Source organism: Salmo trutta, chromosome 16, assembly GCF_901001165.1.
Source record: "Salmo trutta chromosome 16, fSalTru1.1, whole genome shotgun sequence".
Taxonomy (NCBI): Eukaryota; Metazoa; Chordata; class Actinopteri; order Salmoniformes; family Salmonidae; genus Salmo; species Salmo trutta.
In genome coordinates, this window is record NC_042972.1 from 5,688,391 (window position 1) to 5,704,249 (window position 15,859).

The following is a 15,859-nucleotide window of genomic DNA, read 5'->3' on the forward strand; positions in this document are numbered from 1 at the left end:
CACCTCCAGCTTCACTGCCAATATACTGCAGTACAGACAGTCTGAGCTGTCACCTCCAGCTTCACTGCCTATATACTGCAGTACAGACAGTCTGAGCTGTCACCTCCAGCTTCACTGCCTATATACAGCAGTACAGACAGTCTGAGCTGTCACCTCCAGCTTCACTGCCAATATACTGCAGTACAGACACTCTGAGCTGTCACCTCCAGCTTCACTGCCTATATACTGCAGTACAGACAGTCTGAGCTGTCACCTCCAGCTTCACTGCCAATATACTGCAGTACAGACAGTCTGAGCTGTCACCTCCAGCTTCACTGCCTATATACTGCAGTACAGACAGTCTGAGCTGTCACCTCCAGCTTCACTGCCAATATACTGCAGTACAGACAGTCTGAGCTGTCACCTCCAGCTTCACTGCCTATATACTGCAGTACAGACAGTCTGAGCTGTCACCTCCAGCTTCACTGCCAATATACTGCAGTACAGACAGTCTGAGCTGTCACCTCCAGCTTCACTGCCAATATACTGCAGTACAGACAGTCTGAGCTGTCACCTCCAGCTTCACTGCCAATATACTGCAGTACAGACACACGTCATTTTACGTTACTCACTTTAGGCTACTTAACCAATAAGGCACCTCTGGGGTTTGTGCTATATGGCCGATATACCACGGCTAAGGGCTGTATCCAGGAACTCTGTGTTGCGTCGTGCATAATTATAAACTGGTTACCACTGTACCGTTTGCACGTGACCAATAAAGTTTGATTTGATTTGAACAGACTGTAGACACTGAAGGGGATTTATCTTCCCTCGTTCATAAAGGGTTTGTTAACGTCTGTAAGATGTGTGCGGGCGTGACATGGCTGACACATGACCTCCGTGTTACTATCCTACCAACAATTATACATTTTTTTTGTCCCATTGATCTACTGTAGGCTGCACTCTAGCATCTCTCTCTCTGAGAAGACATGTTAATCACCAGATGGAAGGAATGACCAACATGCAGAGATGGAGGAGGGGGAGGAGAGATGGAGGAGGAATGGAGGAGGAGGGGGAGGAGGGATGGAGGAGGGGGAGGATAGATGGAGGAGGGGGAGGATAGATGGAGGAGGGGGAGGAGAGATGGAGGGGGAGGAGAGATGGAGGGGGAGGAGAGATGGAGGGGGGATGGAGGCGGAGAGATGGAGTTGGAGGAGAGATTGAGGAGGGGGAGGAAAGATGGAGGAGGAGAGATGGAGTTGGGGGAGGAGAGATGGAGGAGGAGAGATGGAGTTGAAGGAGGAGGAGAGATGGAGTTGGGGGAGGAGAGATGGAGTTGGAGGAGGAGAGATGGAGTTGGGAGGAGAGATGGAGTTGGGGGAGGAGAGATGGAGTTGGAGGAGGAGAGATGGAGTTGGGGGAGGAGAGATGGAGTTGGGGGAGGAGAGATGGGGTTGGGGGAGGAGAGATGGGGTTGGGCGAGGAGAGATGGAGTTGGAGGAGGAGAGATGGAGTTGGGGGAGGAGAGATGGAGTTGGGGGAGGAGAGATGGAGTTGGGGGAGGAGAGATGGGGTTGGGCGAGGAGAGATGGGGGAGGGGGAGGAAAGATGGAGGGGGATGACGAGGGAGAAAACGGATGCCATTCCCTCCAGCCCATTAACCCAGAACAATACATTGTGTTTGTGTGCTGGCTCTAAATAATTAATGCGAAGCAATATTCAAACCTTGTCTGATTTTCAAGCAAATTAAAGTCAGGACTGAGAATGGACCACTCAGGAACATTCAACACGTCTTGGAAAGCCATTCCGGTGTGTCTTTGGCATTCAAATGTGTGTAACAAAACTCTGTCCCCGGGTTCGTTTTTCAGAAGACGGAGGCAGGTTTTGCTCTACCTTTTTTACATGGGCTTTGCTCCTTTCGATCCTGACAAACTCCCCATACCCTGCTGGTGACAAGCATACCCATAACATGAAGCTGCTACTAAAAGGAAGCACAAGGGGAGGAGTGATGGGGGAGAACGAGATGAGACAGAGGGAGGGAAGGAATCTATTTGAATCCCCTCCACTATCCTCCCTCTTGACTTTGACTAATCAACAACTCGGGTTCAGTTATACTGAGATCTTTGACTAATCAACGACTCAGGTTCAGTTATACTGAGATATTGTGTCACTGAATATGCCTTTTTTTTTTATCTGATACCTATCGCACACATCACCATCACCTAATTTGGAATGCAAGGAGAAATCGATTTCCCTTCTCAGAGTGCCAAGCCAGGCAGACAGCCTTGAGGGTCCACTCTGCTCCCTACGTCTGAAGTGTCCTCGCTAGAAGGAGGAGTCAGAGGTGTGTGTGTGTGTGTGTGTGTGTAGTGAGTCACCCTGAAGCTACAGGGGGTTGTTGGGGTCTCGATGCTACAAATAGACCTGATGTCTCTGTGGTGTCTCCATAGAGAACTGACACCATGTCTCAAACACCTGCTGTGTGTGTGGACTAACGAGCCCACTGAGTTTTGTTGGTTTTACTATGGAGACGAGCCCACTGAGTGTTGATGGTTCTACTATGGAGACGAGCCCACTGAGTGTTGATGGTTCTACTATGGAGACGAGCCCACTGAGTTTTGTTGGTTTTACTATGGAGACGAGCCCACTGAGTGTTGATGGTTCTACTATGGAGACGAGCCCACTGAGTGTTGATGGTTTTACTATGGAGACGAGCCCACTGAGTGTTGATGGTTCTACTATGGAGACGAGCCCACTGAGTGTTGATGGTTTTACTATGGAGACGAGCCCACTGAGTGTTGATGGTTCTACTATGGAGACGAGCCCACTGAGTGTTGATGGTTTTACTATGGAGACGAGCCCACTGAGTGTTGATGGTTGTAGGTGTAGTGTGTAGACTAGTCTGAGGAGGGTTGATGGTTGTAGGTGTAGTGTGTAGACTAGTCTGAGGAGGGTTGATGGTTGTAGGTGTAGTGTGTAGACTAGTCTGAGGAGGGTTGATGGTTGTAGGTGTAGTGTGTAGACTAGTCTGAGTGTTGATGGTTGTAGGTGTAGTGTGTAGACTAGTCTGAGGAGGGTTGTAGGTGTAGTGTGTAGACTAGTCTGAGGAGGGTTGATGGTTGTAGGTGTAGTGTGTAGACTAGTCTGAGGAGGGTTGATGGTTGTAGGTGTAGTGTGTAGACTAGTCTGAGGAGGGTTGATGGTTGTAGGTGTAGTGTGTAGACTAGTCTGAGGAGTGTTGATGGTTGTAGGTGTAGTGTGTAGACTAGTCTGAGGAGGGTTGTAGGTGTAGTGTGTAGACTAGTCTGAGGAGGGTTGTAGGTGTAGTGTGTAGACTAGTCTGTGGAGGGTGGATGCTTGTAGAAGGTGTGGTGTTTGGGAGGGGTTGAGTTGTTGGCTGCCCTGACTGCTGAGGGGTTTGATGAAATGGGTTTATGGAGCTACTCTAACTCCCTGTGTGTGTGTGTGTGTGTGTGTGTGTGTGTGTGTGTGTGTGTGTGTGTGTGTGTGTGTGTGTGTGTGTGTGTGTGTGTGCGTGCATTTTGGAAATCATCCACTCACCTATACCACCAACCTCCCCATCCATACCTCTCGCTCTCTCTATCTGCTTTCCTTTCTCTCCTCTCCTCTCTCGATCTCCATTCCTCTATCCTCTCCTCTCTCTTCTTTCCCTCCCCACTCTCAATTCAATTCAAAGGGGCTTTATTAGTAAATTTCGAAAGCAAATGAAATAAACCAACACAAGTGAGAAGAAACAAAAACTTAGAAATGAACAGAAAACATTTCACTCACAAAGGTTTAAAAAAGCTAGACATTTTAAATGTTATATTATCAGCTATATACTGTGTTTTAGCAATGTGCAAATAGTTGTAGTGTGAATAGTAGGGAAAGATTAAATATTGGTGGTATTTACAATGTTTGTGCTTCACTGGTCTCTCTCTCCCTCCTGCTCCCTATATTCCTCTGCCATCTGTTAACCATGTCAACCATGTTTCATTTGGCTAATGATATCTTACTGTTTTTACCCATCATGTTAGGGCTGGGGGATTATGGGCCAAAATATCATGTTAGGGCTGGGGGATTATGGGCCAAAATATCATGTTAGGGCTGGGGGATTATGGGCCAAAATATCATGTTAGGGCTGGGGGATTATGGGCCAAAATATCATGTTAGGGCTGGGGGATTATGGGCCAAAATATCATGTTAGGGCTGGGGGATTATGGGCCAAAATATCATGTTAGGGCTGGGGGATTATGGGCCAAAATATCATGTTAGGGCTGGGGGATTATGGGCCAAAATATCATGACTTTTTTCAACTTTTTTTTTTTAATAGTATTTTCTGTTTTTGAGTAATGAAAGTTGTAAATATTCTTCATAAGTAGTTATAAATCATTTCAATAGGCCTTTCTTCATTATGTTTGTTTTATACTGTTCATTTTCTAAAACGTCTCCATTTACCACACTTCTGGTATCATTTCCACACTGTGCCTCGCAGGGCTGCACGATATGGGCAAAAAGTAAAGTCTCAGTTAATTGGTGAAATATTGTGGAATTTTGGAAATAGACTTATTTATTCTAATTCTATAGTTGGAATATAGTGGGCAGCACCTTGAATACATTGTTGTTTGACATGACAATGAATGAATAAGCCAGGGAGGAATTATTGACCAGGGTAGGAACCACAACTTGTTAAGAAAAGACAAACTAGGGGACAGTAAGATACACAAACTAGAAGTGTAATTATAGAAGGCTTGTGGAAAGCAGCATAGTTTTGTTTCCTCACAAACGTCTCATTGCGTCTTTCTGACCATGTGGACTGCAGAGTGAACGGCAAGTAAAGTGCTTGTGACTCCGTGGTCGAGCAAAACGCTCTCTCTCCTTGAGTGACAGGGGGCAGGGCTTGGTGTGGGAAGCGGTACGCAGCAGAAGGGAGAAAGACGACTCTAGTAGATAACGAGTAAACTATAAAAAAAAAAAATTAAATGACATTACACACGCTGAAGTTGAGTATCACGTTTAACTAACCAAACATTGAAATACAGTTATAGAAAGTAAAGTAAAAATACAAACTGGTCCATACTTCAATACCGGTATATAGTAAAGTACTCTATACAGCCCAGTCCAACATCATGTGTCCCTCTGTCTGTCCGTCTGTCCGTCCGTCCGTCTGTCCGTCTGTCCGTCTGTCTCTGTCTGTCTGTCTCTGTCTGTCTCTGTCTGTCTGTCTGTCTGTCTGTCTGTCTGTCTGTCTGTCTGTCTGTCTGTCTGTCTGTCTCTGTCTGTCTGTCTGTCTGTCTGTCTGTCTGTCTGTCTGTCTGTCTGTCTGTCTCTGTCCGTCTGTCTCTGTCTGTCTCTGTCTGTCTGTCTCTGTCTGTCTCTGTCTGTCTGTCTCTGTCTGTCTGTCTGTCTGTCTGTCTGTCTGTCTGTCTGTCTGTCTGTCTGTCTGTCTGTCTCTGTCTGTCTGTCTGTCTGAGTCACATTGACAGGACTGGTCCTGCCTCAGTCTCATCCTCCAGCTGTGCTACCAGGCATCAGTTACTGTGTGTTTACTCCACCTCACTCCAACTCCCTTCTTGCTGCACAGAGGAAACTACGCTTGTCTTCATCCCTCTACTTCCCTGTCAGCTTCCTCCCCATCTGTGGAATATTAATGCCGTGTTGTCTTGGGGAATAGTTAGACGTTAGCATGGGGACTATACAAACAGAAAAGCTTTGAACTATCCTGTTGTCTAGTCTACATCATCTATTTCCAGTGCTTGCATCATGGACATAGTGTCAGTACTGGGTACTGGCTGTAGCTGTGTGTAGCTAGCTGTATGACTGTGTGTAGCTAGCTGTATGACTGTGTGTAGCTAGCTGTATGGCTGTGTGTAGCTAGCTGTATGGCTGTGTGTAGCTAGCTGTATGGCTGTGTGTAGCTAGCTGTATGACTGTGTGTAGCTAGCTGTATGACTGTGTGTAGCTAGCTGTATGGCTGTGTGTAGCTAGCTGTATGACTGTGTGTAGCTAGCTGTATGGCTGTGTGTAGCTAGCTGTATGGCTGTGTGTAGCTAGCTGTATAGCTGTGTGTGTAGCTAGCTGTATAGCTGTGTGTAGCTAGCTGTATGACTGTGTGTAGCTAGCTGAATGGCTGTGTGTAGCTAGCTGTATGGCTGTGTGTAGCTAGCTGTATGACTGTGTGTATCTAGCTGAATGGCTGTGTGTAGCTAGCTGTATGGCTGTGTGTAGCTAGCTGTATAGCTGTGTGTGTAGCTAGCTGTATAGCTGTGTGTGTAGCTAGCTGTATAGCTGTGTGTGTAGCTAGCTGTATGGCTGTGTGTGTAGCTAGCTGTATAGCTGTGTGTGTAGCTAGCTGTATAGCTGTGTGTGTAGCTAGCTGTATGGCTGTGTGTAGCTAGTTGTATGACTGTGTGTAGCTAGCTGAATGGCTGTGTGTAGCTAGCTGTATGGCTGTGTGTAGCTAGCTGTATGACTGTGTGTAGCTAGCTGAATGGCTGTGTGTAGCTAGCTGTATGGCTGTGTGTAGCTAGCTGTATGACTGTGTGTAGCTAGCTGAATGGCTGTGTGTAGCTAGCTGTATGGCTGTGTGTAGCTAGCTGTATGGCTGTGTGTAGCTAGCTGTATAGCTGTGTGTAGCTAGCTGTATAGCTGTGTGTGTAGCTAGCTGTATAGCTGTGTGTGTAGCTAGCTGTATAGCTGTGTGTGTAGCTAGCTGTATAGCTGTGTGTGTAGCTAGCTGTATAGCTGTGTGTGTAGCTAGCTGTATGGCTGTGTGTAGCTAGTTGTATGACTGTGTGTAGCTAGCTGAATGGCTGTGTGTAGCTAGCTGTATGGCTGTGTGTAGCTAGCTGTATAGCTGTGTGTGTAGCTAGCTGAATGGCTGTGTGTAGCTAGCTGTATGACTGTGTGTAGCTAGCTGAATGGCTGTGTGTAGCTAGCTGTATGGCTGTGTGTAGCTAGCTGTATAGCTGTGTGTGTAGCTAGCTGTATAGCTGTGTGTGTAGCTAGCTGTATAGCTGTGTGTGTAGCTAGCTGTATAGCTGTGTGTGTAGCTAGCTGTATAGCTGTGTGTGTAGCTAGCTGTATGGCTGTGTGTGTAGCTAGCTGTATGACTGTGTGTGTGTGTAGCTAGCTGTATGACTGTGTGTGTGTGTAGCTAGCTGTATGGCTGTGTGTGTGTGTGTGTAGCTAGCTGTATGGCTGTGTGTAGCTAGCTGTATGGCTTTGTGTAGCTAGCTGTATGGCTGTGTGTAGCTAGCTGTATGACTGTGTGTGTAGCTAGCTGTATGGCTGTGTGTGTGTGTGTGTGTAGCTAGCTGTATGGCTGTTGTGTGTGTGTGTAGCTAGCTGTATGGCTGTTGTGTGTGTGTGTAGCTAGCTGTTGTGTGTGTGTAGCTAGCTGTATGGCTGTGTGTGTAGCTAGCTGTATGGCTGTGTGTGTAGCTAGCTGTATGGCTGTGTGTAGCTAGCTGTATGGCTGTGTGTAGCTAGCTGTATGGCTGTGTGTGTGTGTAGCTAGCTGTATAGCTGTGTGTGTAGCTAGCTGTATGGCTGTGTGTGTAGCTAGCTGTATGGCTGTGTGTGTAGCTAGCTGTATGGCTGTGTGTGTAGCTAGCTGTATAGCTGTGTGTAGCTAGCTGTATGACTGTGTGTAGCTAGCTGAATGGCTGTGTGTGTAGCTAGCTGTATGGCTGTGTGTGTAGCTAGCTGTATGGCTGTGTGTAGCTAGCTGTATAGCTGTGTGTGTAGCTAGCTGTATGGCTGTGTGTAGCTAGCTGTATAGCTGTGTGTGTAGCTAGCTGTATGGCTGTGTGTAGCTAGCTGTATAGCTGTGTGTGTAGCTAGCTGTATGGCTGTGTGTAGCTTGCTGTATAGCTGTGTGTGTAGCTAGCTGTATGGCTGTGTGTAGCTAGCTGTATAGCTGTGTGTGTAGCTAGCTGTATGGCTGTGTGTGTAGCTAGCTTTATAGCTGTGTGTGTAGCTAGCTGTATGGCTGTGTGTGTAGCTAGCTGTGTGTGTAGCTAGCTGTGTGTGTAGCTAGCTGTGTGTGTAGCTAGCTGTATGGCTGTGTGTGTAGCTAGCTGTATGGCTGTGTGTGTAGCTAGCTGTATGGCTGTGTGTGTAGCTAGCTGTATGGCTGTGTGTGTAGCTAGCTGTATGGCTGTGTGTGTAGCTAGCTGTGTGTGTAGGTAGCTGTATGACTGTGTGTGTGTAGCTAGCTGTATGGCTGTGTGTGTAGCTAGCTGTATGGCTGTGTGTAGCTAGCTGTATGGCTGTGTGTGTAGCTAGCTGTATGGCTGTGTGTAGCTAGCTGTATGGCTGTTGTGTGTGTGTAGCTAGCTGTATGGCTGTGTGTGTAGCTAGCTGTATGGCTGTGTGTGTAGCTAGCTGTATGACTGTGTGTGTAGCTAGCTGTATGGCTGTGTGTGTAGCTGGCTGTGTGTGTAGCTAGCTGTATGGCTGTGTGTGTAGCTAGCTGTATGGCTGTGTGTAGCTAGCTGTATGACTGTGTGTGTAGCTAGCTGTATGGCTGTGTGTAGCTAGCTGTATGGCTGTGTGTGTAGCTAGCTACACACAGCCATACATCTAGCTGTATGTGTGTGTGTAGCTAGCTGTATGGCTGTGTGTGTAGCTAGCTGTATGGCTGTGTGTAGCTAGCTGTATGACTGTGTGTGTAGCTAGCTGTATGGCTGTGTGTAGCTAGCTGTATGGCTGTGTGTAGCTAGCTGTATGGCTGTGTGTAGCTAGCTGTATGGCTGTGTGTGTAGCTAGCTGTATGGATGTGTGTGTCTGGTCTTGTCAAAAGTGCATATAAAATAATAAAAGATTGATGTGTGAAGTAGTCTGGTATTGAGGAGCGCCTCCGGGAATAAACGTGTGTGTGTGTGTGTGTGTGAGAGAAATAGCCTGGTACTGAGAAGCACCAACAGGGAACGAGAACAGGGAGTGAATGTAGAGACCAGTGATTGAACGCTGAGGAGGAAGGAGAAGCAGAGATAGTGAGCTCAGAGTGTTCAACGTCGGTTGACAGGACTTATTATAGAGCCAACACAGCCAGCATGACATGTGGTTGTTACTATTTTCCAGGTAGTCTGCACAGGAACAAGAAGTCACACTATGAAAGATGTGTCCTGTCTTGGCTGAGATTCATCTTTCAAGTTCTGATGCACTGTGTGATAGGAAGTGGTGTTCAAAAACACCTCGAATGTTCTCGATGTTAAAACGTTCTTGCCAAGCATTCTGCACTATCCATAATGGAAAACTGTGTAGTCTGACCAATGACAGTACACTAGTTCTTTGGCTTTAGTGAGAGTTTGCTTTAACATATCCTCTGTGTCTCTTCAGGGTGTCGCGTGCGGCTTCAGTGCTGTTGTCTGATCCGTGCTTTCAGCTGCACTCCATCCAGCACCTCCTGGGGGAAGGAGAGACCTCTCTGGCTGCAGCAGTGCTCCCCCAAACCCCCACAGTACACCCAGGAGACCCTGCTGCAGCCCCCGCAGAACGTAAACACTTCTCCCTGCACGCCTGTGAGTACATCTCTCTGGCTGGCTGTCTTTTTGTCCGTTAGTCTGTCTGTTCCTTTTATCCGTCCGCCCGTCAGCTGGCTGGCTGTTAGAAGAACTGAAGGAACTACCCTACACTGCTCAACATTTTTATTTGAGATCTCCACATTTTGTTAGGTTTTTTCCCCTCATCAATCTACACACAATACCCCATAATGACATCACAATACCCCATAATGACATCGCAATACCCCATAATGACATCACAATACCCCATAATGACGTCACAATACCCCATAATGACGTCACAATGCCCCATAATGACATCACAATACCCCATAATGACATCACCATACCCTATAATGACAAAGCAAAAACTGAAATATCACATTTACATAAGTATTCAGACCCTTTACTCAGTACTGTGTTGAAGCCCCTTTGGCAGTGATTACAGCCTTGAGTCTTCTTGGATATGACGCTACAAGCTTGGCACATCTGTATTTGGGGAGTTTCTCCCATTCTTCTCTGTCAGGTTGGATGGGGAGCGTCGCTGCACAGCTATTTTCAGGACTCTCTAGAGATGTTTGATCGAGTTCAAGTCCAGGCTCTGGCTGGGCCACTTCGAGGACATTCAGAGACTTTTCCTGAAGCCACTCCTGCGTTGTCTTGGCTGTGTGCTTAGGGTCGCAGTCCTGTTGGAAGGTGAACCTTCGCCCCAGTCTGAGGTCCTGAGCGCTCTGGAGCAGGTTTTTGTCAAGGATCTCTCTGCACTTTGCTCCTTTCATCTTTGCCTTGATCCTGTCTCCCATGAGAAGCAAGATTCTCTGGTCTGATGAAACCAAGGTTGAACCCTTTTGCCTGAATGCCATGTGTCACCTCGGGAGGAAACCTGGCACCATCCCTACGGTGAAGCATGGTGGTGGCAGCATCATGCTGTGGGGATGTTTTTCAGGGGCAGTCAGGATCGAGGGAAAGATGAACGGAGCAAAGTACAGAGAGATCGTTGATGAAAACCTGCTCCAGAGCTCTCAGGACCTCAGACTGGGGTGAAGGTTCACCTTCCAACAGGACAAGGACCCTAAGCACACAGTCAAGACAACACAAGAGTGGAGGCCCCTCTCCCTCCATAGAAAACCCCCTAAACCCCTCAGCAGCATCCACATGTTGTTTACTACACTAGAGCATTGGGGCTCCCGAGTGGCGCAGCGGTCTAAGGTACTGCATCTCAGTGCTAGAGGTGTCACTACAGACCCTGGTTCGAATCTAGGCTGTATCACATCCGGCCGTGATTGGGAGTCCCATAGGGCGGCGTACAATTGGCCCAGTGTCGTGCAGATTTGGCTTGGGGTAGGCTGTCATTGTAAATAAGAATTAGGTCTTAACTGACTTGCCTAGTTAAATAAAGGTTAAATAAAAAATAAAAACTTCTAAACGAATCACCAAGCCAGTGACTAGTTGCTGTCAATCAGGACCTAATCTAAACTCTTCTCATCCTGGTTTTATGATTTAAACTCAGAGAGCAGTACAGTATGCACCTCAGTCAGTAGACTATTCATCTCTTATGAAAATAAGCTCCTCTCAAACTCAGAGAGAGAGGTGAAATGAGAGGGACCCAATACCCCCTGGGTCTTTACAGAGTTTATTAGAGCGAGCGGATTTTAGAGGGAGGAAGTGTGCTCCACTAGGCTAGCAAAGCCATCTGACGTAATTGGATGGCTCATTTGTGTACTAGGTTCTGTGTGAGAGGGGGGGAGAAGAAGAGCGACGGAGGGGAGAGAAAGATGGAGAGAGAGAGCAGAGAAGAGAACATGATAAATGAGGTCCCTCACAGAAGTGTCTTGTAATTCTGTGAGGTCCTGGCGGTAACAGCTTGGGCTCCGGTGTTTTGGAGGGTAACGGAGAGGGCTCTCATCAGTACTGTGATGAGGTAGTGATTCTTTCTCTCCCCCTCTCCCCCCTGCCATCTTCATTATATCCTACCTCCATGGGGCAGGTGTTACATTAGCTGTATTAATCAGACCGTGTGTGAGTGCCAAATGGCACCCTATTCCAAATATAGTACCTCAGGCTCTGGTCAAAAGTACTGCACTATATCGGCATTAGGGTGCTATTTGGGACGCACACACAGTGTGTGGAGGATGTATATGTCCCATGCCACTATGTTAGCTAGCTGCCGGTCAATGCTTGCCAATCTGAGGCTTTTCCTATTCAATAAAATCGTTGGAATAATACTGTGAAATTATTAAAATGAATAGACCAAAATGAAAAGGTTCAACATTTCCTCATCTCCCACCCCTTCTAATGTGCCTATACCCGATGCTCCTCCCTCTTTTTCCACTGCCCCACTACAAAGTTTCTCCCTGCAGGTGGTCACTGAGTCCGAGGTGATAAAGGAGTTCCTGAAACTGCTATAGATGGTTTAGACCATTTCCTATTTAATATTACTGCCCCTATCATCGCCAAGCCTATCTCTGGCCTTTTTAACCTTTCTCTCCTCTTTGGGGAGGTTCCCATTGCTTGGAAGGCAGCCACGGTTTATCAAAAGTGTTGTAAAAACTTGTCAATAATCAACTGACTTGCTTTCTTGATGTCTATAGTATTCTCTGTGGTATGCAATCTGTTTTTCCGCAACCTTAAAGGTCAGTCAATCAATCAATCAAATGTATTTATAAAGCCCTTCTTACATCAGCTGATGTCACAAACTGCTATACAAAAGCCCAGCCTAAAACCCCAAACAGCAAGCAATGCAGATGTAGAAGCACGGTGGCTAGGAAAAACTCCCTAGAAAGGCCAGAACCTAGGAAGAAACCTAGAGAGGAACCAGGCTATGAGGGGTGGCCAGTCCTCTTCTGGCTGTGCCGGGTGGAGAATATAACAGTACATGGCCAAGATGTTCAAATGTTCATAGATGACCAGCAGGGTCAAATAATAATCGCAGTGGTTGTAGAGGGTGCAACAGGTCAGCACCTCAGGTGTTAATGTCAGTTGGCTTTAAATAGCCTATCATTCAGAGACAGCGGGTGCGGTAGAGAAAGAGAGTCGAAAACAGCAGGTCCGGGACGAGGTAGCATGTCCAGTGAACAGGTCAGGGTTCCATAGTTGCAGGCAGAACAGTTGAAACTGGAGCAGCAACATGACCAGGTGGACTGGGGACAGCAAGGAATCATCAGGCCAAGTAGTCCTGAGGCATGGTCTTAGGGCTCCGGTCCTCTGAGAAAAAAGAGAGAAAGAATTAGAAAGAGCATACTTAAATTCACACAGGACACCGGATAAGACAGGAGAAATACTCAAGATATAACAGACTGACCCTAGCCCCCCAACACAAACTATTGCAGCATAAATACTGGAGGCTGAGACAGGAGGGGTTGGGGGACACTGTGGCCTCGTCCGACGATACCCCCGGACAAGGCCAATCAGGCAGGATATAACCCCATCCACTTTGCCAAAGCACCGCCCCCATACCACTAGAAGGAAATCTTCAACCACCAACTTACTACCCTGAGACAAGGCCGAGTATAGCCCACGAAGCTCTCCCCCACGGCACGAACCCGAGGGGGCTCAAAACCGGACAGGAAAATCACGTCAGTGACTCAATCCACTCAAGTGACGCACCCCTCCTAGGGACAGGATGGAAGAGCACCAGTAAGCCTGTGACTCAGCCCCCGTAATAAGGTTAGAGGCAAAGAATCCTGGTGGAGAGAGGGGAACTGGCCATGCAGAGACAGCAAGGGTGGTTCGTCGCTCCAGTGCCTTTCCGTTCACCATGACACCCCTGGGCCAGACTAGACTCAATCATAGGACCTACTGAAGAGATGAGTCTTCAATAAAGACTTAAAGGTTGAGACCGAGTCTGCGTCTCTCACATGGATAGGCAGACCATTCCATAATAATGGAGCTCTATATGAGAAAGCCCTGCCTCCAGCTGTTTGAGTAGAAATTCTAGGGACAATAAGGAGGCCTGCGTCTTGTGACCGTAGCGTACGTGACGGTATGTACGGCAGGACCACACCTGTGAGATGGGTAGGAGCAAGCCCATGTAATGCTTTGTAGGTTAGCAGTAAAACCTTGAAATCAGCCCTAGCCCTAACAGGAAGCCAGTGTAGAGAGGCTAGCACTGGAGTAATATGATCAATTTTTTTGGTTCTAGTCAAGATTCTATTAGCTGTGTTTAGCACTAAATGAAGTTTATTTAGTGCTTTATCTGGGTAGCCGGAAAGTAGAGCATTGCAGTCGTCTAATCTAGAAGTGACAAAAGCTTTGATTAACTTTTCTGCATCCTTTTTGGACAAAAGGTTTCAGATTTTTGCAATGACTCAAAGATGGAAAAAAGCTGTCCTTGAAACAGTCTTGGTATGTTCGTCAAAAGAGAGATCAGGGTCCAGAGTAACGCTGAGGTCTTTCACAGTTTTATTGGAGACGACTGTACAGTCATCATGATTAATTGTCAGATTTAACAGAAGATCTCTTTGTTTCTTGGTACCTAGAACTAGCATCTCTGTAGCATCTCTGTTTTGTCTGAGTTTACAAGTAAAAAAATATGCCGCCTCCCACTTCCTTATGTCTGAAACACAGGCTTCCAGGGAGGGCAATTTTGGGGCTTCACCATGTTTAATTGAAATGTACAGCTGCGTATCCTCCGCAAAGAGGTGAAAGTTAACATTATGTTTCCGAATTACATCATCAAGAGGTAAAATATATAGTGAAAGCAATAGTGGTCCCAAAATGGGACCTTGAGGAACACCGAAACTTACAGTTGATTTGTCAGAAGACAAATCGTCCACAGAGACAAACTGATATCTTTCCGACAGATAAGATCTAAAGCAGGCCAGAACTTGTCCGTGTGGACCAATTTGGGTTTCCAATCTCTCCAAAAGAATGTGGTGATCGATGGTGTCAAAAGCAGCACTAAGGTCTAGGAGTACGGGGACAGATGCAGAGCCTTGATCTGACGCCATTAAAAGATCATTTACCACCTTCCTGAGTGCAGTCTCAGTGCTATGATGGGGTCTAAAACCAGACTGAAGTGTTTCGTATACATTGTTTGTCTTCAGGAAGGCAGTCAGTTGCTGTGCAACAGCTTTTTAAAAAAATGTTGAGAGGAATGGGAGATTCGATATAAGCCAATAGTTTTTTTATATTTTCTGGGTCAAGGTTTGGCTTTTTCAAGAGAGCCTTTGTTACCTCCACTTTTAGTGAGTTTGGTACACATCCGGTGGATAGGGAGCCATGTATTATATTCAACATAGGAGGGCCAAGCACAAGAAGCAGCTCTTTCAGTAGTTTAGTTGGAATAGGGTCCAGTATGCAGCTTGACGGTTTAGAGGCCATGATTATTTTCATCATTGTGTCAAGAGATATAGTATTAAAAAACCTTAGTGTCTCCCTTGATCCTAGGTCCTGGCAGTGTTGTGCAGACTCAGGACAACTGAGCTTTGGAGGAATACGCAGATTTAAAGAGGAGTCCGTAATTTGCTTTCTAATGATCATGAACTTTTCATCAAAGAAGTTCATGAATTTATCACTGCTGAAATGAAAGCCATCCTCTCTTGGGGAATGCTACTTTTTAGTTAACCTTGCGACAGTATCAAAAATACATTTTGGATTGTTCTTATTCTCTTCAATTAAGTTGTAAAAATAGGATGATCGAGCAGCAGTGAGGGCTCTACTGCACGGTACTGCCTTTCCAAGCTAGTCGGAAGACTTTCAGTTTGGTGTGGCGCCATTCCCGTTCCAATTTTCTGGAAACTTGCTTCAGGGCTCGGGTATTTTCTGTGTACCAGGGAGCTAGTTTCTTATGACAAATGTTTTTTGTTTTTAGGGGTGCGACTTCATCTAGGGTAATACGCAAAGTTAAATGTAGTTCCTCAGGTGGTTAACTGATTTTTGTACTCTGATGTCCTTGGGTAGGTAGAGGGAGTCTGGTAGGGCATCTAGGAATCATTGGGTTGTCCGAGAATTTATTGCACGGCTTTTGATGATCCTTGGTTGCGGTCTGAGCAGATTTATTTGTTTTTGCGATTGCAAACGTAATACAATGGTGGTCCGATAGTCCAGGATAATGAGGAAAAACATTAAGATCCACAATATTTATTCCACTGGACAAAACTAGGTCCAGAGTATGACTGTGGCAGTGGGTAGGTCTGGAGATATGTTGGACAAAACCCAATGAGTCGATGACGGCTCCGAAAGCCTTTTGGCGTGGGTCTGTGGACTTTTCCATGTGGATGTTAAAGTCACAGAAAATGTGAATATTATTTGCCATGACTACAAGGTCCGAAGGAATTCAGGGAACTCAGTGAGGAACGCTGTATATGACCAAGGAGGCCTGTAAACAGTAGCTATAAAAAGTGATTGAGTAGGCCGCATAATTTCATGAC

At 46.5% G+C, this 15,859-nt stretch overlaps 1 protein-coding gene across 2 annotated transcripts in view; it reads left to right on the forward strand.

Moving 5' to 3' along the window:
* Window positions 1-15,859, forward strand: part of rnf123 (ring finger protein 123) — a 257,414-nt gene that overhangs the window by 191,331 nt on the left and 50,224 nt on the right. For both annotated transcript variants that reach the window (XM_029692856.1, XM_029692857.1), the window contains exon 35: window positions 9,325-9,506. In XM_029692856.1, coding sequence (XP_029548716.1) covers window positions 9,325-9,506 — 182 coding nt within the window. The remainder of the gene's footprint in view (window positions 1-9,324; window positions 9,507-15,859) is intronic.